At 34.7% G+C, this 25,557-nt stretch overlaps 1 protein-coding gene across 1 annotated transcript in view; it reads left to right on the top strand.

Annotated features, from left to right (window-relative positions):
• GABRB1 (gamma-aminobutyric acid type A receptor subunit beta1) overlaps positions 1-25,557 on the top strand; it is a 366,840-nt gene that overhangs the window by 243,666 nt on the left and 97,617 nt on the right. The window contains exon 5 of the mRNA XM_033106608.1: positions 22,906-22,988. Coding sequence (XP_032962499.1) covers positions 22,906-22,988 — 83 coding nt within the window. The remainder of the gene's footprint in view (positions 1-22,905; positions 22,989-25,557) is intronic.

Raw genomic sequence — 25,557 nt, 5'->3', positions numbered from 1 at the left:
CCTTACCCTCTGGTAACCACTAAACTATTGTCTGCGTCTATGAGTTTTTGTTTCTTTATTTGTATGACTTGTTCCTTTGTTGTTTTCAGTTTTATATTCCACATCATTAAGTTCTCGACTTTTTCTGTCTGATTTATTTCACTTAGCATAATAATCTCAAGATCCGTCTGTGTTGTCACAAACGGCACTATTTCACTTTTTCTTATGGCAAAATAGTATTCCATTGTGTATATATATCACATCTTCTTTATGCAATCATCTATCGAAGGATACTTTGGTTTTCTCCATGTCTTGGTCACCATAAATAAAGCTGCAATGAACATCAGAGCACATATATCTTTACAGATGAATGTTTTCAGATTTTTTTTGGTATGTACACAGGAGAGGGATTCCTGGGTCATATGGTAATTCTGTTATTAATTTTTTGAGGAACCTTCACACTGCCTTCCATGGCAGCTGCACTAATCTGCATTCCCACCAACAGTGTATGAGGGTTCCTTTTTCTCCACAGCCTCTCCAACACTTGTTGCTATTTGTCTTGTTGATAATAACCATCCTAACTGGGGTGAGGTGATATCTCATTGTGGTTTTTATTTGCATGTCTCTGATAATTAGTGATGTTTAGCATCTTTTCATGTGTCTATTGGCCATCTGTATGTGCTCTTTGGAGAAATGTCTATTCAGGTCTTCTGCCCATTTTTTAATTGGATTGTTCGCTTTTTGTTTTGTTGAGTTGCTTGAGTTCCTTATATATTTTGGATATTAGCCCCTTATCAGAGGCATTGTTTGCAAAAATCTTCTCCCATTTGGTTAGTTGCCCCTTTATTTTGTCAATGGTTTCTTTTGCTGTGCAGAAGATTTTTAGTTTGATATAGTCCCATTCATTTATTTTAGCTTTTATTTCCCTTGCCTTTGAGGTCAAATTCATAAAATCCTCTTTGAACTCAAGGTCCATAAGTTTAGTACCTATGTTAACAATTTTTAAAATTTCTTTGGAGGTCCACTTTTCACCCAACCACTCCCAAATTAGTTTTTCTTTACTTCAGTGAAAATAGTACTTTGCATTGAGCTTCAGTTGCCAGGAGGAAGGGAGGAAGTAAGTCAAGTAGTCTTAGTCACTATTTAATTTACAACATACATGATTTCAATTTGTGCCTGAACTAAATTACAAATTAGCAACTGACATCAACCCTTGTCATTACTGGAAAAATGTCAAAATCCAAGTTATTAAATCCATGAAAACTTTTTCCATGAAATGCAGGGGATAATCCTGTTCTTTGACCTATTGGATATACAAGCACAGGGCTCTGGGAAGAGCTACATTTATCAATGTCCTTCTCTCAGCCTAGTTTCCATTCTCATCCAGTCATTCCCTTCCTTCGTGGAATAACAAATACACTGCATCATCCCTGAAGCCTCCACAGGTGACACCAGAGGGACATCAGTTAGCCTACCTTGAAGTGCATATATCATCCATCCTATCTGATCCACCCATTGGGAATTTATCGCATATCACTTTCATTTCATTTATTCACGTATGTATATGTGATATTTTCCCAAAAAGTTATAGTTCTGCTTACACTTTCCAGCAACTTTCCATGGCTTGCAAGATAAAGTCTATGTTTCTATACAAAGACCTCTCTATGTTTATCTCCTTTGGCAAGTCCCCTGTGCTCCAGCTGAACCAGAACTTTTCAAGTTCCCTGATATAATCTGCATATACTGTATTCAATTGTGCTATAAAGGTAAGAAAACAAATAAGATAGATGAAACTCATAAGAAGTATTGAGCATAAATAGTAAGGAAGCCAGTAGTTTATGAAGTATACCAAAACTCAAAGAATAATTAAGTATAGATAATCAGCAAGCAAGAAGCTTGTGAAACAAAACCAGAATCCATAAGATGTACTCAATATAGACAATAAATTAAGAACACGTATGACATACAAAGAAAAAATAAATAGAAAAATATGATGAAACAAGCAAGAGTGTTTACTTACAGATAGAAATTAATCAAAAGATCAAAGTCTTGGTAATCAATTGACAACTACGACATCCTCACATTTGGCCACCCTTTAGTAACAACCAAAAGCTCCTATTCTGGCGCCACATTGTGCTCTACTCAATAAATACAAATAAAACCCATGGCTGTTCAGGAAGCTAACTGCCAAGACAAAGCCATAGTTAGATTTCATTGTCCCTATATATCTCCTTACATCTCAGTCAGTGGTTCAGAGTACCTTCTGTGGGCTACCTTATTTGAACCTGAACTCTAGTCCTTGTAATCACACCATCGGTGGGGAATTCTGAAGGGCAAAGAGAGCGAGGACATATGAACATAGAATGTCTCAGAATTCAGGCAGTGAGGTTATTATACACACTGGCCTGCTGTCCTAAGTGTAGGTTGCCCCATTTCTTTTGCCTTGCTTCTCACTGTATTTTAAATTGAGTTAATATGTCATGGGATTCAAGTGTTATAATTTAGTACGTGGATTCTTCTGTTCCATGACCTCTGGGAAGTTTGTTTATTAGTGTACTTGGAAGCTACCATGCCATCAAGATAATTTCTCACCTGACACCTGACCACATCATGGTCTTTCACATGCTTTTACACATATTCTGTTCTTCCTACCTAGGACGCCATTTCCCCAAATCATCCCTGTGAATCATTACGCCTTAAAACCCAGATTATACCAATCCTACTTTTAAAGTCTTTCCATCTCTGCTCTTTGTTTCAGCACAATGCCCTGTGTTAGGCAGCCTCTAAAATGCATGTCAGTGGTTCCCACCTTCTGGTGTTCACATAATGTGTAATTCTTTCCTCTTGAGTGTGGTTGTGCCTAGTGACTCACTTCAAGTGTATAGAGTATAGCAAAAATGATGCAATGTCACTTCTGAGATTAGGTTTGAAAAAGACTCTGATGTTAGTCTAGTTGGCCCTTTCTTGCTATTTCTCACTTGCTCTGATGGAAGCTCATTGAGAATCCCCCCATGGAAATGCCTATGTGACAAAGAACTGAAGAAGAGCTCCATCCAACAACCAGCAAGGAACGGAATCCTACTAACAACCATGCAAGTGAGTTGGGGAGAGGACCTCCCTCAGTCAAGCCTTCAGATAAGACCACAGTCCCAGCCAACATGTTGATTGCAAACTTGTAAAAGGCCTTAAGACAGAGGTACCAAACGACATTAAACTCAGACTCCTGACCCACAAAAATCTGTGCAATAACAAATGTTTTGTTGTTCTAAGTCCCTAAGTTTTGAGGTAATTTTTCTGCAGCAATAGATAGCAAATGTATTCCCCGTATACATATCTGCTCTACTACTAATCACAGAGCACTGATGTGCTGTCTGTGTAACCCATGAAATTGTTTGCACCTTGAAGACAGGACTTCTGTGTTAGTGGTATTTTCCTAGGGTCTAGCAGCTCATGGAATGTATCAGTTTCATGACTAAGGTGTTTAATGATTTGGGGACTCCTTGTAGTAAGTAACTTAATCATGACAGTAATAGCAAGCATTTGTTGAGGCCTGGCCCTTCAAGGCAATTTTCTAAATGCTCTACAGGTATTCTTTTTATCTAATCGTAACATAAACTAATTTTATAATGAAGGAAGGAAACTGAGTCACAGAGAAGTCATGTAACTAACCCAAGTTCAATAGCTAAAAAAGCCTGGCTGTGCAAGCAAGCAAACTACTTAGAGCTCATATTCTTAATCACAATGATTATTTCCACATCTTCTCTTTCTAATATTATATCCATCTTATGTATATCATATATGTTTTTGTTTTACACACATTCACCAACATAGTGCCTTGCATAGAGAGGATTGATAAATATGAGTGAGTGAGTAAAGAATCAGCACCAGAGACTTTTTTTTTTTTTTTCTGGCTGAATCTTTAGCTTCTGAGCCGAGGATGCATGAACATCAGCCGTGGAGGAATTCTTTGACTCTTCCCTGAGGATCCATTATCATCTGTGATGATGTGAAACACCGTCCGTCAGTCCACAGAGACCCTTTCAATTCCCTATTCTTTCTGAGTGAAAAGTTTAAAAATGCCACATTTTCAAGAGTCTTTATTTCTGCCATTTCCCCCTTTTTTGAAGCTGTTATTTTAAATGAGCTTAGTCACTAAAAAAGTAAGTACATTCTCTCTTTGAAATAAGATCCAACTGACATATAACAATCTCATTACTTCACAGTTAGAAGTCAAACCTGAAATGATGATAATCACAAATCTAAGACCTAGCAGCTGTTGTTGGGGGTGTGGGAGATTTCTCACAGATTACAACAGACTAAATGATGCAGGAAGCCTATCTATTCTGTTCTCAACCTTCAGCCTGCATTCTGGGAAAATTAGTTCACCTCCACCACATGGAATTTCTTTTTCTATTGGTCTTTTATATGTGCTTACTATGGTAAATTGGCCATTCCCTAAAATAGTATGTGCTTTACTTTTAGAAATGTAGTCTACCAATTAGTAGAGTCAACTGTGAAAATTATAGAGGAATACTGGGCAAATAATATCAGCCCAAGTGCTATAGGACAATTTACCAGACTTACTGCTTCTCTATGTAGAGTAGGTTGGTGCGTTAAGCCATAACAAGAGACAAACTAGCCAAAAACCTGACCTCACTAATGCTTCTGCCATTTCTAGCCTTGGCACTTTCATAGACCCCTAACTTTAGACTATGTTACAACATTGCCTGACCCAGAAGTAGACATAAGATAGCAATGAATAATAGGAGTTTTCACAGAATGGGACTCAGTTGTGCTGAGTTTAGGAAGAGATAGCAAATGAGGGATATGGCCCCAAAATGCAACAGGAAATCCTGAAAAGTTATTGTCTCTACTTTGCAGTTTTGTCTAGAAATAAATTTCAATAAGACGTGTGGGGCCAGAATGGGACTTTACTCTCTAGAAGAGGCTAGATTAAAATTAATGAAATAAGGCTGTGAAAAAGTAAACACTTTAAAAAGTAACTAAAATTATAAATGAAACTACTACACTATTGTTGTTTAATATCTTCAGGCAAAGCACCATCAGGACTCTGATAAATATAAGAAACATATGGTAAATATAGGAAAGTTAGAGAAAACCATTTGATAAGAGTTTTGAGCGGTGTTCATCCTGAGGTTAATACTTATTATGAAAAGCTGGAGCACTGACAAATTTCCAGACTTTCCATAAAGTCTACACTTTCTGAAATATTTATAGTAAAACCATTTTACCTATATAAACTTAATTGGGGCAGGCTGAGCATATCTTCTTCCTACTTGGCAACTCTTCACATGCAGATCTTATAAAATTATGAAGTGATTTTTCAGGGGCCCTTTGGGAAAATTAAAATATAGTTTTCCATGTAAAAGATATGTAGATATAGATGTAGATACATATATTGATGTAGATATGTATGATCTGATTCAAGAACGGCAAAATTAAAAAAGTTGTCAGAGATTTGAACCATTGACTAAGACAGAGTCGTGGGTGCCAGTTTTGTTATCTTTTTTTTAATAATCAAGTACACAATAAAGTCAATATAAAGCACAGAGAATAAAAAGAGTGTTTGCTATCTAGGTAACCGATTACACAGAAGATGAAGAATAATTTTTCACACTGTAGGAGAAGGCATTCACCAGTAAATCAAGTAAACCCATCAAGATTAGTCAAACTTTGCTAAAATTGTAATAATTTTCATAGCTTAATGTCCCACTCAAGTATTATAAATCAAGGCAAATAAAATTTACTTTCTGAGTTTGTCCTTTCATATTCTGAAACATACATACAGGTAACCCCCATATAGCATGGTGGTTAGGTTCCTAAAAACTGCCGTTTATGTGAATCTGTGTTACACGAAATAAAGAACTACTTTGTTTTCCTGAAAATAAGACCTAGCCAGATCATCAGCTCTAATGTATTTTTTGGAGCAAAAATTAACATAAGACCCAGTCTTATGTTACATTAAAATAAGACCTGGTATTATATTATATTATATTATATTATATTATATTATATTATATTATATTAAAGACCCAGTCTTATGTTATATTAAAATAAGACCGAATCTTATATTAATTTTTGCTCCAAAAGACACATTAGAGCTGATGGTCCAGCTAGGTCTTATTTTTGGGAAAACACAGTAGTTCAAAAAAGGGGGTTAGGTTCCAAAAATTAAAAAAACATACTTATATTTTTATAATTAAGAGAAATGTCTTTATTAAAGCAATTTTCACCAAAAATATAACATTAATATGTATTAAATAATGTTTTCTTTGTCATCACTACTAAGCAACTTTAACTGAGAGCGTTTTCTTTTTGACAAGATATCTTCATCCTCTGAACTTAATAGTCCAAGAAGAAAAATGGATTTAAAATTCTAATAAATTTTAAAATTCTACAGTCAAATCTGATACGACATTCACGCTCAAATGAAAAAATTCAAATGAGATATCTTTTGCTCTTTAAAGCTTTTATTACGTACCGTGTTATTCGGGGATTTCCCTAATTTCAAATGCGATATCTTTTGCTCTTAAAAGCTCTCATTACTCTCCCTGTTGTTTGGGGATTTCTCTAATTCTCAAACAGTGTTAGAGTGAAACCGTGTTCTAGGATGCCATGTTGTACAAGAGTTTTCCCCAGTTCTCCAACCATGTTATAGAAGTGCCATGTTACATGGAGTTTACCTGTACACTGCTTTTATCACAGGGTCTATATGGACAGAAATATTTTCATAATATCACTAAGATGATAATGTGCAATCATTCATCATTGCTCTCTTAAAATGAATCAATAAATACATAATAAAATTTTTCCTCCATTTTAGTATCAAACATGGTAAACACTGATGTGATTTAAAACTGTAAATTCATATGGAAACAAAAGATTTTGAGAACCATGGGTTTAGGATAACATTATTCCTTTTTTCTTGCATAATAAAGACACACATATACAGACATTTTTCTTTGTCACTATTACTCCTAGAACAGTCTCAGCCAGTCTTATTAATTATAGCTTTTAACCAAAGAAATGAACGTGTATTTCACAAAGAAAACTAGGGAGTGGAAAATTGAAAATTGTCTCTCAAACATATGCATTCCAGCAGACTAACAGAGCTCATGAACACACATAACACAACTATTTACAGATATCTACATCCTTTTAACATCTTTTTAAAGTGGCAAAAATAAACATTCATTAACACACACCAAAACAAAAACTACTCCATAGCATAAAAAAATAAGAAGCAAAGGTATATAAATTTAAAATTATGCTTAGTAATCAATGTTAAAATATTCTATTTATTTTGAAATTATTTAGTTAATGATTATAACTCAATTTAATATTAGTCCAAGGCTTTAAACTAGATATCATGAAAATTATTTTTAAGATGGCATATTACAAATATTACAAAACAGAATTGCTGTTGAAATAATGTTTGTCAGAATAATGGTTCACTTTATTTGAACACAAATTTACATTTTTCAAATCTTACATATTACACAATATTAATGTTAGAATATTGAATCAGAAAATGTATACAAGTTGAGGGAAAGCAAACCAAAGTAGAATAAAATGTACGCTTGCATTATACTTAATACTAACAAATTAGAAAAGATATAGCCATTTTACATTAAACCAAAATTATTAAACTAGGCCCAAAGATTTATCTTATTTAGGTGAATTTGGATCCATAAAATGCTTCTGTGTTAGCTTTGATTAGAAAATATTTTGTTTAAGTCTAGAACTTTTAAAATATTAAAAGTACATTTTTTTTCATTTTGAAGGAATTGAGAAATATTTGATTTATATTTTATTTACATAATAAATAGATCAGGACAGAATCCGTTATATTAAAAGACTTTATAATCTAATTTATTAATACTCTCATAATAAGAGGTAAAGTCCTTTCTGAATTTCAGATACAAAGACACTTGGAGTGCTTATAAATTCAGATCTACACCTTTGCCACAGGTCAAGAGTGAAAATAGAAACACAAAAACTCGTGGCCCAGATATCAAATAGCTGCTTTCCATTCCACTGGGCTCAAGATTCTTAATTGACTTGAGCTCAAAATGGACAAATAGATAAAACAAACAAAAAAGACTAACAAACCAGACTCTCTGTTGTCTCTTATCCAACAGAGTACGGAATTCTAACTCTATAATCCATTAACCTACTTACAGAAATCATTAAGTGGTCTGACCATGAAACCAAATTCACAATCATTGCTGTTACCAACAGGATATAACTTATGGGCAGTAAGCAAACCAGAAACAAAAACAAAAACAAAAAATCAATGGAGGTGCAGAGGAACAGAGTCAGCAAACTTATATTCTCGAGTTTCACCTTAAAATGAATCAATAAATACATACTTTAACTCTGGGAACCAAGAAAAGACATGCCTGAGCATGTTGCATATAAGGTACACTTTTCTGGCAACACATTTCATCTGGCTCTGTTAGGAAAATCCATTGATCATCTATTTAGATTAACTCTAAAACTGTAAAAGGGCAATCATTTCAAAAGGATGAAATCATGCAAAAACACAAAATAAACAGGCATCAAGATTTCATTTAACTCATTAATGAGAGAACTAGTACTAAGATGTTACAACCAGTTCAAAGGGAAACCCAAGGATGGATGGATATACTGAAAAGACATAGTACACTGAAAAGAATTTACAAATAGATGCAAACTGGAACAAACTAGCCAATATCCACAAGGCAATAATCAATTACTGTCGCAATTCTATGGATTACATTACTATCATTATCCTATAATTTACAGACTTGCAAAAGAACTCTTAGAAAATGAACGGGGAGATAACCCTTACCACTACCGTGTTTCCCCGAAAATAAGACTGGGCCTTAAATTAATTTTTGCTCCAAAAGATGCATTGGGGCTTATGTTCAGGGGATGTCACCCTGAAAAATCATGCTAGGGCTTATTTTCTGGTTAGGTATTATTTTCGGGGAAACACAGTAGACAAGATATCTAGTAAATGTTTGGGTTCATTTCAAAATAGTTCACAAGTTTCCCTACAAAAAGGAAGACAAAGTCCTTTCTCAGTTGTCAATACAAAAAGAAACTGAGTGCTTATAAATTCAAATATGCATTTTTGCCACAGGTCAAGAGTAAATATAGAAACACAAAGCTATGGTCATGATATGTTTTCTTCCTCTGATATAATATATTTCTCTTCTGAACCAGCAGTTCCCAGCATGGAAAGATACTAAAATTTTGGTGAGATTATGTATGCAAAGTACCCAGCACTATTCCTTCCATTTCATTTTTCTATTTGCAGTATTAAATGTCGCATGTGAATTACTTTATTATATAAAACAATTTATTTGTAGAAAATTTGAATGAAATTTAAAGAACTGATTTTTAAGAGGGAGATGTTATTTACACTTCTATAAGTAATACCTTCTATTTACATAAGTGATGTTGTAAGTTCTGAATGTTTTCAAATATATTTGCTGTAAGATTATTGAGGGTTAATTAGTATAAGATTCATAAATATTAAACTACTAAGCTGCCTTCAAATATTTTTAAATATTCAAAATTCTGGTATCTTTTGCTATGAGGCATCATGTTTTTTAAACCCAAATTATTAAGTATATGGAATATTCAAATTTAGATTCTATACGTTTATTGCACAATATTTTCTTAATTAATAATTAGAATTTAAGAATAAGAATTATTGGGTACAGCATTTTGAATTTACTTAGTAGGATAATGGTTTTTACCAAAATGTAGTTCTAACTCGTGAGTTTTTTGAATAATAGGACTGCATCATTTGTTTATTCATTTAAATGGTCAAGTTACTAAAACAGTCTTTTATTCAGAGTAATTAATTACCAGAGTAATTACATGTTCAGGTTTCCATAAACTTGAAAATCTTCACTTTGAATTTCATTATTCTCAAGGGTAATGGTCAGACAGATCACTTCATGTTTAATGTAAAACGGGCAAAGCCATATATAACATTTCCCTTATTAAGAAGAATATATTTAACTTCAGCAATTCATAGATGTGCTCATGTATAATTTCTGGATAAAGTATATTTAGGGATTTCTTCTTTTGTCATTTTTTTCAGTTTAAGGAGTGGTGGTAGAAAAGGGAAGGTGGGAAGAAATGTGCATTTATTTATTCTGAATTTCTAACGATTAAAACTTTTTTTGTTTAAAAAGGAAGGACTGGAGTGGTCGGTTAGCTCAGTTGATTAGAGTGTGATGCTCGTAACACCAGAGTTGCCAGTTCGATCCCCACCTGGACCAGTGTGAGCTGCACCCTCCACAACTAGATTGGAAACAACTACTTGACTTGGAGCTGATGGGTCCTGGAAAACCACAGTTAAAATAAATTAAAAAAAAAAAAAAAAAAAAATGAGGGCCTACTCTACAAAAGCAGGTATTCACAGAAGTTCTGTGAATTATGTGATTTACTTGTATTTGTCTTTTAAGAAACCAATCACAGCCCTCTTGACGTATAACTATAAATATGTATTTGCGTGCAAGTGGATGTGAACATAGTAAGTATGTACTATTAATATTCAATGGAGAATAATGATGCTAGTTGAAATTATATTTTAAAGGTTGAAGGTGCACTATATATATTTTTTGGTTTACATATGTGAGAAGAACATCATGTTACTTCTTGTTATAAGATTTTTTTTTTTAATTGGGGAACATTGGGGAACAATGTGTTTCTCCAGGGCCCATCGGCTCCAAGTTGTTGTCCTTTGGTCTAGTTGTGGAGGGCGCAGCTCACTGGCCCATGCGGGAATCGAAATGGCAACCCTGCCGCTCAGAGCTCGCGTTCTAACCAACTGAGCCATCTGGCTGCCCCACAAGGTATTTTTAAGTTTCTTTTTTTATGTTCATTTATGTTTCAGTTCCTATATTATTTAAACATTTCTTCATTTATATTCATTTTTTAAATTAAAAATCAGTCAGACAACATGAATCATTAATTATTAACTGTTTATGAGGTAGCATTCTAATGATGCTAATGTAAATTTGATATTTTAATGATTAAAAACAAAAATTCTCTCATGCCATGTAAATTCTTGTTTTTCACATAGAAAAGTCCAGCTACTGGCCCACTCACTTCACATGATAGGGGAAGTCTTCGCGTGGCGTGGCTTAACCACTGAAGGCCCCTCCCATACATCCTCTTGGCAAGGACAATCTCTATTTTGTTCCTGTAATGGAAACTGACTTTCTGTACCTTGAGGCCCTAATCTGTGTATACTATCAATAGCAAGGGACGAAAGAGTACCTGAATCTATGTTTACATTTGGACTATTTAATGCAAATATCAGTGTTATAGCCACTTCTCTCTTAAGCTACATAGCATCTAAAAAGTGTAACAGATGAGAGGTCCATGATAGCTGGCTTAATTTAAGCATGCTTTAAGCAGTTTCATCGTCCTAGAAATTATCCAACTGACAATACTCTGTGGTTGTTTATTTAGCAAATATACCCAAGATTATTATTATTATTTTATTTATTTTTTTAAGGAGGGCGCAGCTCACAGCGGCCCACGCGGGGATCAAACCGGCAACCTTGGTGTTATTAGCACCATGCTCTAAACAACTGAACTAACCAGCCACCCTCCCCCAAGATTACTTTTAATAAGAAATTAAATCAGGATAGAGGAAATGGATCTTTATCCTAAATTTGTATTCCAAGCATCGTTGGCATAGTTTTTGAATAAAGACAGCTCATGTCTTTTTTCTATCATTTTAGAGAAGTAATGATTTCAGTGTTTCCTTAAGTCATATATTAATTCTATTAATTGCCACATCAGTTCTCTACCAGACACTAGGCTGGATGCTGGTAAATGAATCACTGCGAGTTCATTTCCCTCGTGACACTTACCATCTATTCAAGCAGTCACACAAGAAACAAGTAATTAATTAAATCAATAAATGTATAATTGCAAATTGTGATGAGAAATGTGAGGAAATATACATCAGTTTCAAACACGAAGATCTATATAAGTTGATAGATTTCTTGACTGAAGGGACTCATTTCAGAAGATTATAATCACTGTCCACTAACAAATGCCACTTAGGTAGAGAGTCAATGTGAGGGAGAGAGAAACTCTGTATTCCTTTCCTTTTTTTTTTTTTTTTTTTTTTTTGGTAATTCTAGGATGGGGGACAGGAACACTGCGTAACCCAATTGAAAACAACATTAAAATAAGTGTGTAGGTGGGTTATTTTGGGATTTATCTGTTTATCTGAGGATATCAAATTGGAGAGTAATGGAGAAGTTAAAAATATGTTAATATGTTGCCCTTTTTGCTTTATCTTTCTTTAAAGAAACAATGATAGAAAGATAAACAAAGGAAAGGAAGGGAGGTAGGGAAAGGAAAAAGCAGAAAGGAAGGAAAGGAAGGAAAAAGCAGAAAGGAAGGAAAGGAGGGTGGGAGGGCAGGAGGGAGGAAACGGAATGAAAGATGTGAGGAAGGGAGAACTTTCAGAGGCTACAGCTCCATCTCCATCCCATCCTGTAACTTCTCCTTCCCGCCCCCCTCCCCAAATACAACCACGATTCCAAAATTGCCATGTGCATCATTTCAATGTATATTTTTGCATTTCACTACACACACACACACACACACACACGCACACATGTGATTGCCAAAGAAATGTAATTCAGTCTTTTTAAATATTAAATAAATGTAGTTTTTGTAGAAAAAGAATTTTTGGTTTTCTTTTTTTCACACAACGCTATGTGAGGCATGTTGATACATATAGATCTATTTTATTTATTTCAACTTCTGTTAAGTAGTCCAATGTATACACACCAGCGTTGTGTATCCATATTGCTTTGCTGGAGAGTTGGGGTCTTTCCCCATTTTTGCTGTTACAGGAGTGTAGCATCTCTACTATGTTTCCTTGAGTGCCACTAGGCATCTAGATGTAGAACGGCTAGAGTTTACTCAATCCTCCAGATTTTATCTATTTAACATTATACTTATAAAAATGAATAGAAAAGAAACAATTATATTTTGTGGCACCATTTTGGAAATTTATGCTTTACAAAAACACTGGGACAGAAATCCTATTTTATTATTATTGCAATATCTGGAAGGCTTTATTATTAACTTGGAAACATATAAAATCCTCTTCCTGTCTGCCTTTTAGAATAAATGATCACCTTTCAATTAGCTTAATGTTGTTGGTGTTCATTATGCACTCAAAAAAAGCAATATAAGCTTTGTTTTACATTTTTATTTCTATAATTTATACCTCCAAAAATGTTAACAGTAAAACCATGAACATATACATCAACAGACATATTAAATTCAACATATATTTATTCACCTAATTAACTGAACAAGACAGCAGCAAAGTTAATCCAGAATAGAATTCTCTTTACTCTTGCCTGATATTTGGTAAAATTCTATTATTTCTCTTTTAATCATAAATTTATACATCCCTAATGATTTTAGTTTCTAGAGAAAGAATGGTTCCAAATACAATTTGTACAGATTTACTAAAAATACTTTACTGTGCTAGTAATCACAAAATTAAAATAAATTGAAAGTACCAATTTTCATCTATTAAAAAACAGTATAACATCCAATTAAGCAGTAGTGTAGGGAAATTAGTACTCCTTTGCATTATAATTTCAGACAATCCTTTAAGAAAGTATTTTGGTCATACATATTGTAAGAAACCAAAAAAATTATATATTTGGATATAGTAATTTTTCTTATTGTGTCTCTATCCAAAAGAAATAATCCAAACTCTAGAAAAAGCCGTATATTCATGAAAGTGTTTATTTTAGTCTATTTTAAACTGATAAAAAACCCCTAAATGTCCAATATAAAGTATGTTATTTTTCACCAAAAAATTTGCAAGCCTGACACCAAGGAGGAAAATTTAGATTTAAAGGGAAGAAAACAGACTCCTGAACATGGTTACAAACATGTGAAAGGTCAACAGACATTGGAAGGAGAGATTGAAAGTGAATATACCACAATGTTATAGCTGTTGTGTTAGAAGTAATATTTGCCCACTAATTTCAGAATATTTTTATGTGTATTGATTATTTCAAAAGAAAAAGAATGACGTTCCCAAGTCCTGCTCTCATTCCCTAGGGAGCTGGAAATTTTGCACAATTTATATTCCTGCTTCACTTGTATTTGTTTTGGGTTTTCTTTTGTTTTGTTTTGTTTCTCAACAGAAAGCTGTGTCCTAAAACAATGAAGTTTTTTGGTTTTTTGTTTTGTTTTGTTTTGTGTGTGTGTGTGTGTGTTGTTGTTTTTTTGGATGGTGGGTGGGGGCAGAGAGAGGAACAAGCTGGCTTGGCCCAGGCCTTGGTGACTTGGCCCAAGTAGCCACTACTAATGTTTCTCTGTGCACAGTGGATTTGATGGCTACATTCTCTAATTACCATTCCTATGCAGATTGCTTTGCAGCCAGTAGGCAAAAGTTTTTCTGTGCTAGGCTCTGTGCTGGGCAGTGAGCGTGCAGTGATGGTTCAGAAGTAGGCCTTGCCTTCCATGTGAGAAGATAGGAATATAAACAGATATGGCCACATGGTATGATGAGGGTAGGACAGAGGGACAATGCAGTATTTTCATGTCCTATCACCCTTGAATCTTCCTTCGCTCTTTCAGGAATACCATTTCAAGAGTACTCTGATTAGCTTTCAGTAAATGTGTCAGCTCTTTGTTCTGGGAGAAATCATCATGTGGCAAAGCAACAGAGTATTTTTGCAGATAAGACAAAAAAATTAATAACTGTGAAAGAAGACCCGTCTCTGTACTTTACCTCCTAAGTCTGTCTGAGTCCTTGTTTATCTATCTGTGCTTATTGATTACCAAGTCATGGCATTCAATTCAAGGTAAATGTTTTCTTTGACTGATGTTTCAATTTCTAAGTCACTTCTTATTGTTTAAGGGCTTGTTATTATTTTAATTCCTCACAGTTTGTCCACTACAGAAATTCCTGATGACCAAGATGATGAGAATAAAGATGGAAGGGTAGCCTTATTATTTTTGCCCCCTAACACATATCTCAGCTAATTGTTACTAGGAAACATCAAACATTGTAGAAATTTAATACGTGCTCTTATTCTCCACAGATATATGAATACAGTGATATAATTTGGGGGAAATAATCTCTCTTGAACTCAGCTAGACATCTATGGTAAAACATGACTGAGATTGGCACTGAATCCTTCACAAAGGTTGATTAATTACTATTGCCTTATTATTATTACCGGTTTTTTTCCTGTTTTTTTTTTTTTGTTGTTCTCCCACCCCGAGCCTCTCTGAGTTATGAACTGCTTTTCATATTCACAAAGTGGTTCATGAATCAGCCCCGCCTAACAAAAATGAGCAAAAATGAGCTCACTTACCCAACATTTGGTGTGTAGCTAATTACCTGAAAATGACTGCTTGGGATTGTACTGAGAAGAGTGTCATTAACACTCAGCACTAAGAATAAAAAACAGAGGGGGGGAAAGAAAGCAGAAACCTGAAATCAAAAAAATAAAAATATAAGAGTAATGAAGGTAGTGTGGATTTTTTTAAAGCATCACCAAAGTATACCTAATGATGGCATCCAATACAAGGATGGTTAAGAAAATCATGGGGTATCTATATAACAGAATCTTGAGAATATATTAAAATTTTGTTCATGGAGAGTACCAATGACTTAAGACAAATCTTACCTATAAGGGTAGGCAAGAAGCAGCAATGAAATTGTTAAATACAATGTGAATTCAACTTCATTAAACAATATACTTAGAAGAAAGGAAGTTAATAATAATATTGTACTAATGAAATTACAGATGTTTTAATTCTCTTATGTATAATATTCTGTATTTTCCAGGTGTTTTACTATGCCCATGTGTTACTCTTACAATGTATTTGTATTAGTAATCTTACCTGCATGTATTTATTTAAAAAGCATTTAATTTAAAAGTGGTAACTACGGTTAATTGAGTGACTACTATGTAGCAAGCATTGAACTTGCATGTGCATATGACAACCCTCTTCTCTATCCTTGTTCCACTCTGCATCCCACCTACATAATACCTCTGTTCATGGAATATCCCAAATCAAAGTTAATGCGTATTTGGTCCAATTGCCACTAACCGAGTAAGTGTAGGATAGAACGCTCTCTCTCCTAAATGTTTTCATGCTTTCTTGATAATGTAAATAATCCCTGATGTGAGATATTTGGGTTTCTAGAAAAATTACAAAGATAATAGTCCCAAATGAGAGACAAGCACATCCTACCTGGCTATTTTATGAAACCAATAGATAGTGGCGTTGTCTTTTATTTTCTGAGACCTGACTATATTAAAATAAATAAAAACAAAAGAAAATTTGACAGCATGAAGGTGCAGTTAGATATTTTTAACTACTGTAGCCTCAATGCTCACAATATTGCCTCATTCCTGGTATAAGTCTTGTACCGTTTTTATACTCACTATTGATTGGGCAGAGAATGTCCTGAATTACTGATACCCAAATGGACACTAAAAATATATGGTAAGGTCAATTGTTATTTTTTATTTTTATTTTACTGCTTGTGGGAGAAATTTTATTAAACTAATTGTTCTCTGCATAGACTGGCCTGAAAAATAATAACTGGAGAGAAAAATAATCCTTAGCTCGAGTCTAGCATAATTTACTGATTATGTAAACTTGGAAACGTTTCTTAATCCTATCAAGTGTCAGTTTCTTTTTCTTTGATTTGACATAAAAATAGCTTCAACATAAAAAATGTATTTTAAGTAATAAATTAAATAATACATGTGTGGCAGTCTAAATAAAGGCCCTCCAAAGATATCCATGCCCTAATTTCTCAGGGCCCATGAATATGTTACTTTACATTTTAAAAGGGTCTTTGCAGATGTGATTTATTTAAGAATTTGAGAAATTATCTGGATGGGCCCAATGTAATCATATGTATTCATATATAAGGAAGGCAGGAGGGTCAGAGAGTGAGATGTGAGGACAGAAGCAGACATTGGAATGGTGCTCTTTGAAGACGGAGAAAGGTACCATGAGCCAAGGAATGCAAGCAGACTCTAGAAGCTGGAAAAGACAAGGAAATAGATTCCCCTTAAAGACTGCAGAAGAAACATAACCCTGTTGAAAAGTTGATTTTAGGACTTCTGGCCTCCAGAACTATAACAAAATTAATTTGTGTTGTTTTAAGCGACTAAATTTGTGGTAACTTGTTACAACAGCAACAGTAAACTAATACAGTATGTAAGATGCTTAGCACAGTGCCTGTCATATAAGATTCTATATTATTAGCTCAGGTCATTCTACCCCTTGTGAGTAGCTTAAACCCACAATCCATTATTTGTGAGACTCCAGAGCCTTCCCCAGGATTACTGAGGCTTCCCAAAGGGTTTACATGATTTAGCCATCTCTGGCTTTGAAGTTTTGAATTGGTTTCAGAACAGAGTTTTTGAGAATTGGTTCAATTTATAGAATACTGTTCCATGAATACTGCCAAAACATGGAATTCAGCCCTTTTCCAAGAATAAAAATAAAACATTTACACAAGGATTTACTCTGTGTGTGAGGGAGGGTGGGGCTTGGTTTAGGTAAATAGAGAAAAAGTTATCATAGCAATGCAAAAATTTTAAAATTGAATATTCACTATGACTGTTCTGAATTTTTTTTTTTTTTGCTACTTCATTATTTTGCTTCCCATACGTAAATTCCTCCTAAATCTCACATAGTAATTTATCTCTTTCTGTTTTCTTATCATTCATGTCTCAGGCATTCAGGATTTCACCTTCAAATACCAAAGTATTTTCCTAAACATAGTAGCCTACCTAAAATAAAATTTGGTGCCAACTCTGATGATAATAGATATTCTTTTCACCACTCAGCAAATGTTAGATAGGAAGCAAAATCCATGTACTCATTGGCTATAACCCATCCATCTTTTCTCACCAGTTTCTTTGGGTGATATGCTTTACATGGATTAAGGGTGCAGCCTGGAGGCAAAAGAAGCCATTCTTCAATCTTTACTGATATTATATAATTGCTACTCACCAATCTTAGGAGTATGTTTAAAATTCAGCATATTCATATTTGTTTTCCCCTTTCCTTTCTCATATTCTTTTAATACAGATTCTATTAAGTTGTACAGTTATGTTCTACAGAGATCAGGTTTAAAACTTGGGAGCTCATCCCTATAAAATTGAAGATTATAAGAAAATCCCAAACTTGCACGTGTGTATATAATTTGTTCATTTATTTAAATTCACATTCTTATTTGCATAAGTGCTCTCTACATGTACATATGTGTACGTATGTGTACGTGTGTGTGTGTGTGTGTGTGTGTGTGTGTCTAGGTTTTAAGCAACTGATGGACCAGGACATCCTGGATTGCATTTTGTCAGCAATAAGTGTCATGCTGCCCTTAGACATCAAATATACATGATTTGCAATTACAGTGACTCTTAAGTTCAATGAACATGCAGCATACACCTTAATAAATGAATAATACAGCAATATGATTTCCATTCATTCCCAAGTATCATGGGACCATAGTTTCTAACTAACAGCCTATTATATTGCTCTGACCTAACCTTCAAAATGTCAATAAAGAGGATTATAATGTAAACCACTCTAAATGTCTTTGAAAGAAGACAGATGAATGTGACGCTGTCATGAATCTGTACCTGTGGGAAGTCTATGTTTAGAAAAACAGTCAGTTAATGCTTTTGCCTTTAGCTGGTACTGCTGTATTGTGCCTTCAATAATATTTTCACATACTCAGAATGAATGACTTGAATGTGGAAAGTTAGAAACAAAATTCAAAAAACACTTCAATCTTGAAGCTCTCAACCCTTTCAGTTTTGTGATCTTTGGCACCTTTGATTCCATGGAAGATTTAGAATATAAGGGTGCTTTGGCCGCATGTGAGTATATTTCCATGTGGATGTGTTAATTATTTGCAGGGCTGACTAACCACTGCTGGGCAGTTACATTCAGCAAGGTGAACAAATAGAAAAACAGGGAGGGAGCAGTCATTCTTAGAGATATTCACTATTGCTTCTCACCCAGAAGACAGAAGAGCTGAAAAAAACTTTGTCCAGGGACATCTTTCTTATTGTTGATGATCCTGGGAATTCTTTCTGAGCATTTTTTCCTTTTTCATAAAGAGCTGAAGGCCCCCAGCTCACTTAGCCATAAGCATTACAAAATCTAGAAATGCCAAATCCTTAAATTAGCAGAGACCAACACTCTGTTGCATAAATGTCTACAGGCCACACCATGAATGTATAAGTACCTGCTCATCTAGGAGTTCCTCCCTGTCTGAATCTCAGTGATTCTTCCCTTCTCAGGACACTTCCCTTCTCAGTGACCATATATGTATGTGTGTGGCTTTCCTTCCAGCCCTTACTAAAATATTTCAGGAGCTTTGGCACCTAATCCAAGTTGGGCCAATGAAATTATCTTGAAAACTTGAAATTTTCAGCGGATAGATCCTGAGAAAGAAATTGTTTTACTAATGTCAGTTCTTTCCAGAGAAAGCCAGGTACTTCCTACAGATCCACTTCCTGGATTGCTTTGATTCCCTCCCTTTCTGAGTTATGATTACTCAGCTCTTCTTGGTAGTATCATAATGAGATTTGGAACAGGAGAAGTTAACTGGTCCAGGAGATCATAGTTAAAAAAAATATCAAGTAATGGGCAAGCCTCTGGTGTGACGTATGGTTTCCTGAGGTTATGTCAATTAGATTTCTTACGTCTATTGATTGATGAATGGATTGATCATAGTGAATAGCGATAGTAAATTCAGTTATGCTTTCCAAAAGTTGGTTTCTTTTTTATTACTCACAATTGTAGTACCCATATCCGTGAGACATTAGTTATTTATGTTACAGACCATGCTTTGTTAGCTTTGCAAATTGCTTTGTAAAAACTCCAGAGCCTCACAACATCAGTGATTCAGTGTAAGATTTCAATGCATGTCCTAATTTTAATATGATGTGGTTAACTAACCAGATGACACATGTCTGAAAATGAGGTCAATTAAGTGAGATATGCTGACCAGTGGAACTCAAATGATATTCTCAAGTATCTCTAGAACTCTTTAATAGTCCCACAAGTGGTATTTGATTCCAACTTTATGTTTAAATATTATAATCATTTTAAACTATAATAAGAAACAAGTACACTGTATTGTTTCCTCTGTTACATATTAATGCATTTAAGACCACCACAACATTAATTTATACAGCCAGATTAATTTACACAGAGCACGGAGCACTTTTACTTTGAAGCAAGTAAATCTTCCTTGTAATCCGTCACTAAGCACCTACGACAGACCAAGCACCTATGCATCTGAACAATTTGTAAAGGTGTCATTGATTATAGATGTGGTTACTTGGCACACACATTTGTTTTTGTTTTTTTCCCATTAACTCAGGGTAGCCCATGGCTAGTCATGTAAGATTTTTAGAAGCAAGTGTTCCACTATTTTAGGACTTTCTCAATTACCACGCAAATAAAATACACCATAAAAATAATTGGTGCTGCAGGAGATTTAAACCATAATTATCATAATCCCTGCTTTCAAATTTGTGTGCTCATTAAAATAGATGTCAACATTTGAACTTATAGGGTAATTTTATATAAACAAAATGCAGCTTTTACTTATTTCATTTGTATTTTATATGTTAAGGTTTTAATATTTGATTTTATTAATGTTTGAAAACCACCATGGCGGCAGCATTTTTCAACCTGGCACTACTGATATTTTGGAACAGATAATTCTGTATTGTTAGAAGCTGTCCTGAGCACTGTAGGATATTAACAAGTATCCCTGGTCTCTGCCACTAGGTGCAGGTATCAAGCCTGCACCACCAGCCCAATAATCAAAAATGTCTCCAGATATTGCCAAGTCTCCCCTGTGGGGAAAATTATCCGTGGTTGAGAAGCATTGGCTAAGTCATTGGCCACATTTTAGTAATTTCTAGAGAATGTTCACATCTTCACAATTTTTTAAATTAATAAGCAGCTATTAAATCAATAATAAAGTAGATAGATAATTTTTAAAGCGTTTTTAAATAGATATTGTGTTTTCTCATTAAGGGTGTTTGAAACACTATGCAGGCCATAAAAATAGTGCTGTGAAATTGTGTTTTCAGATAACAAAAGATATCCATGATATATTGTTAAGTGAAAAAATTAATCAATTCATATGATTATGGAAGCAGGAAGCAAGAGAGAATCTAGTAAAATCCTTTTATGTGCTAAATTCTGGAATATAATTAGCCTTCTAAGTTTTTGTAAAACATTTAGAAGAAATTTTAAAAAAGAACTTCAAGTTTCTTTTGCTCTTGCCTAATGCTCAAATAAACCTGATTATTAGACCAGCAATCTGTCTAAGAATGCCTTCAAAGGGACTGTCCCAATGTCTACCCACTCAACTTTCGTAAGGAAAGCCAAAGAGAAACTGGAAAGGGCAAGGCTTTTTCCTAATACCGTGTTTAAGAAGAAGGTATCTATTAGGCTAACATAAATGACCAAAACAATAACTTACCTTGACAGCCTCGAAAAACATCTGGAAGTGCTTTGTCAGATTTAGATACATTGTTGATGGGAGCATAAATTGGCACAACCGCTAGAAGGGCAATGTGGCAAAATTGAAAATGCATCTACCTTTTTATCTAGAAATAGCCAACAGATGCAGTCAGACAAAGTAGACTGGACCAGCATATTCAGAGCATCTTCACTTGTAAAAGTAAAAGACAAGAAATAATGTAAATGCCCACCAAAAGGTGATTGGGGAAATCAATTATGGTATTTCCATACAACTGAACACATTGTAGTAAAATTTTTTTAAGACAGCTTATTACTTACTGATATAAAACCAAATCCAAGATGCATTGTTAATGAAAACAAACAGGTTCAGAACAGGGGGTGAGGTAAACTATTGTCGAAAAAGTTTCCCCCTAAGAAGACATAGTTGTGCTTCTATTTGCACACAGAGTGTTTATGGAAATTTTCCAGTGGTGTAACTCCTGGGGATTAAGGTAGAAAGCAAACATTATTAAATGTGAATCCTTTGAATTCTTACAAGTATGATTGTACATTACTTTGTGAGAGAGAACCACGTCATTTTTTTAAAAAAGAAAAGTGGATAGCCATAAGGATTTAAGTTACTCCCAGACTCTATAGTACAGAAAACTAGCCCAAGCAAGAAAAAAACAGAGGGGTTATGGAAACCAAGGTAAAATATCTAGAGTCGGGGTCCTGGGGTTTGCATAAACACATAAGCTCAACTGAAGTTGGTAAATATGGTATGAAAAACAATCCTAGGAGAGTGTTAAATGCTACCTGCTGAGTATAGGTAGACCAGGATCTCAGAGATGAATCTGACAAACCTCTCTAATAGTAGGGAATGTGAGGCACCAAAAGTTATAGAGGACGGATTTTGTTGTTGTTGTTGTTGTTGTTTTATTAGGTTGTAGCTGGAGAGGAAGATAGACTTTAATGCGTAATGTAGATGTCCTCCTACTTATAAGGCAGGACTTGCTGCAGATACTGGCAGAGACAATGCTAGGATGCTAGTAAATACAGGAAGGACCATGAGCTAATAATAGCTATAGTAATGACCATCATTTGTGGAGCGCACATCTCTTAATTCGCACACCATCCTATTCAGTAGGTGTTTTGAGTGGTAAGGGGACTGATGCTCATGGAGATCAATTAACTAGCTCAAGCGCATACCACTAGTGAGCAGCAAAGAAAGACTCAAATTTAATGTGCCTGCCTTCAACATTGTGAATCAGACAATTTTTATGCCAACTGGTAAACATGATTGAGGGCCGGGAAGCCTGGATATGAAAGTCATCATCCTTACGATGCTATCTTTTCTCTCTCTCCTGACAGAATTACAACCACAGCTGCGTGTATGATGGATCTCCGAAGATATCCTCTGGATGAACAAAACTGCACTCTGGAGATTGAAAGTTGTGAGTTACCTGGGTGGGAAATGAGAAAGAGGGATGTTTGCTTGACCCAACTAAATTCAAATTTGCGCTGAGTAATTGGTGCTAGGATATTTTCAACAATATCACACTGCCAACTTTTCAAGGGGTTGAGAGTCTAGTGACATTTTCCCTTATATCAGTGGCTCCAGGGTCATTTCGATGCAGTTATCTTTTTGAACCATTAGAGAAAGTCTACTTAGTTTAGCTAGACAGTTTATGAACTCATGCTTTCTCCTTCTGAGTGGAGTTTCTCCCACGGCCTTCCTATACCCAAGCTGCATTAATCACAGAGGAAAAATATTTTAATACGTAAAGACTTTGTGAAGTTGTTTATGGTTCTATAGTCTGTCCCCCTGAAGGGTTGTAAATTGTTGTCATTTAGAAAAACACTATGGAAAAGTCTTGTGTGCATTTGTCTTTCTGCATGGGAAGAACGAGATGATAAATGGTATTACGAAGCTTGTGCTTTGGGCCAAAGACTTGATGCATTTCATTTTTAGTGACTGATTTTGATTTGTCAGTCTTGGGCTGACTCTTGGGCTGTTTGTTTTCCATTGACTACTTTCTTAGCAATTTGAATGTTTTAGTCGCTAAGATTTAATCTGATTGACTATCTTTGTTTCATTGTTTCTTAGCCATCAACAATCTGGCATTTGAGCCCATTTACTGTGAATAGCAGGCCTAGGCCATTTCCTGGGTTTTCAGAGGCAAAGAAAGTTACAATCGCTTATTTGGGGCATTACCATACCACTTAATGGATTGGGAGAAATAGATATTTATATAGATCAAAATACTTTCCAGATATAAACATCAGAACAGTAAAGGAAAATGGGAAAATTCCAGGTGACTTCATAGTATTATTAAAGAATAAATGTATTCCTGATTGTCTGATGATTAAGTAATTGCATTAATTTTTTAGTTTTGTGCTCACTTTGGCAGCACATATACGAAAAGAAAAAAATTTAGTTTTAGTAAATATAGAGATAGAAATAGATAAAGATGCTTATGTAGATGTAGACATAGATTCAACATAAATGTTAATTTACTATCACTAGAACCTGGAATGAACAAGAAAATTCATGAGCTAGTCTTTAATTAACATTTTAATTTTAAAACGCATTATATAAATAAGTTGCTGACAGATGTTGATATGTGAAAGTATTGATGGTGACTTTTGGTTTAAATGTCAATGACAAACAAAATCAACAGGTGGAAATGAAATATGGACTCAATTATTTATTAGTGGCTAGTGATATGTTTTAAATAAGGTAGAATTTTAGCTAGGCAAGTAAACCATTAGCTTTTGGAACTGACATGGAAAGAAAAGAATAAGCCATGGGTTGCTTCATATGGGTTCCCTTTTCCGCTTGATATCTCTTCCATTGATTGTGATTTTTAACCTTTGCTTCTGCTGGATAGTGTTAAGATATGATATCTTCTTGGAACTAGAAGATTTTATGGTTTACTTCATTCGCTTAAAGAAGTAATGGATTTTGAAAGTATTTAAGTTGATTTTGTGTTGTACATTGCCAAATGCTAAAATTATTGGCATTTATTTTCTCCCAAAATGCATGTTTTACTTTACAACACATATTGAGTTTTTCTATTATATAGGCGTATATATTTTCTTTAAGTAGGCAACTTACTTTATTCATATTTAGAAAATAGATAACTTTTAGGTCCACTTATCATATCATATAATGACCAAAACTATAAATGAGTCAGAAATAAAACATGACTTTTGTGGGGCAGGGAAGGGAGAAGTACAAAGAGCGAGATAGTCCAAAGTTATAAAATATGGTGTCAGGCCATAGGTGGTGACCCAGGCATATGATACTCATTGAGGTAATTCAGTACGCTGTAATCAGCTGTCTAGACAGATGGATGAGGCATAGTAACTGGGACCCTGAAGTCAGCTAATATGTAGGAATGCAGACAGATGGTAATGATCATTAAAGTGATCCAACTGCAGGTCACAGAACTCTAATCCCTAAGGCTATTTACCTAAAGGAAAGCATAATCTCAGGTCTGTAACAGTCTGTGAAATGAGGATTCTATAAAAGCAGAAACTTGGGAGAAAGTGGGAAAAATAACACAGAACTGCTTTCTATCTGCCAGACCAAAGCTAAGCATTCAAATAACACCTCCTTAACATAAGTATATCTAAAAACATTTGAGAGATGAAGTATCTGAAGCTCAGAGAAGTCAAATAACTTACTGGGGCCACAGGGCAAGGATGGTGGTGAGGTGGGGATCCAAACCCAGACAATCTAACTATCATAGAATCCTGCAATCAACAGGTGAGCAGGGAGCAGAACAATGATTAGAAATATAGCACCAACTGGAGCCACTCTCAGCTAGGTGGAGGATGCTGAATCAGCCAAAGATCGGTCGGTATTTCCTAAAATTATCTCTAATGAAGGTTAAAATAGATCACAGAAGCTGAAGCAGAATTTTGCTTTTAGATCAAAGGTCAAATGATTGCAACTGCAGAAAGAGGATAGTCTGTGAAAGCAGGAAACCAAGTAGTTCTTGATTCCATTTATGCTAA

This window comes from Rhinolophus ferrumequinum, chromosome 5, assembly GCF_004115265.2.
Source record: "Rhinolophus ferrumequinum isolate MPI-CBG mRhiFer1 chromosome 5, mRhiFer1_v1.p, whole genome shotgun sequence".
Taxonomy (NCBI): domain Eukaryota; kingdom Metazoa; phylum Chordata; class Mammalia; order Chiroptera; family Rhinolophidae; genus Rhinolophus; species Rhinolophus ferrumequinum.
This window is presented reverse-complemented; position numbering and strand designations above follow the sequence as displayed.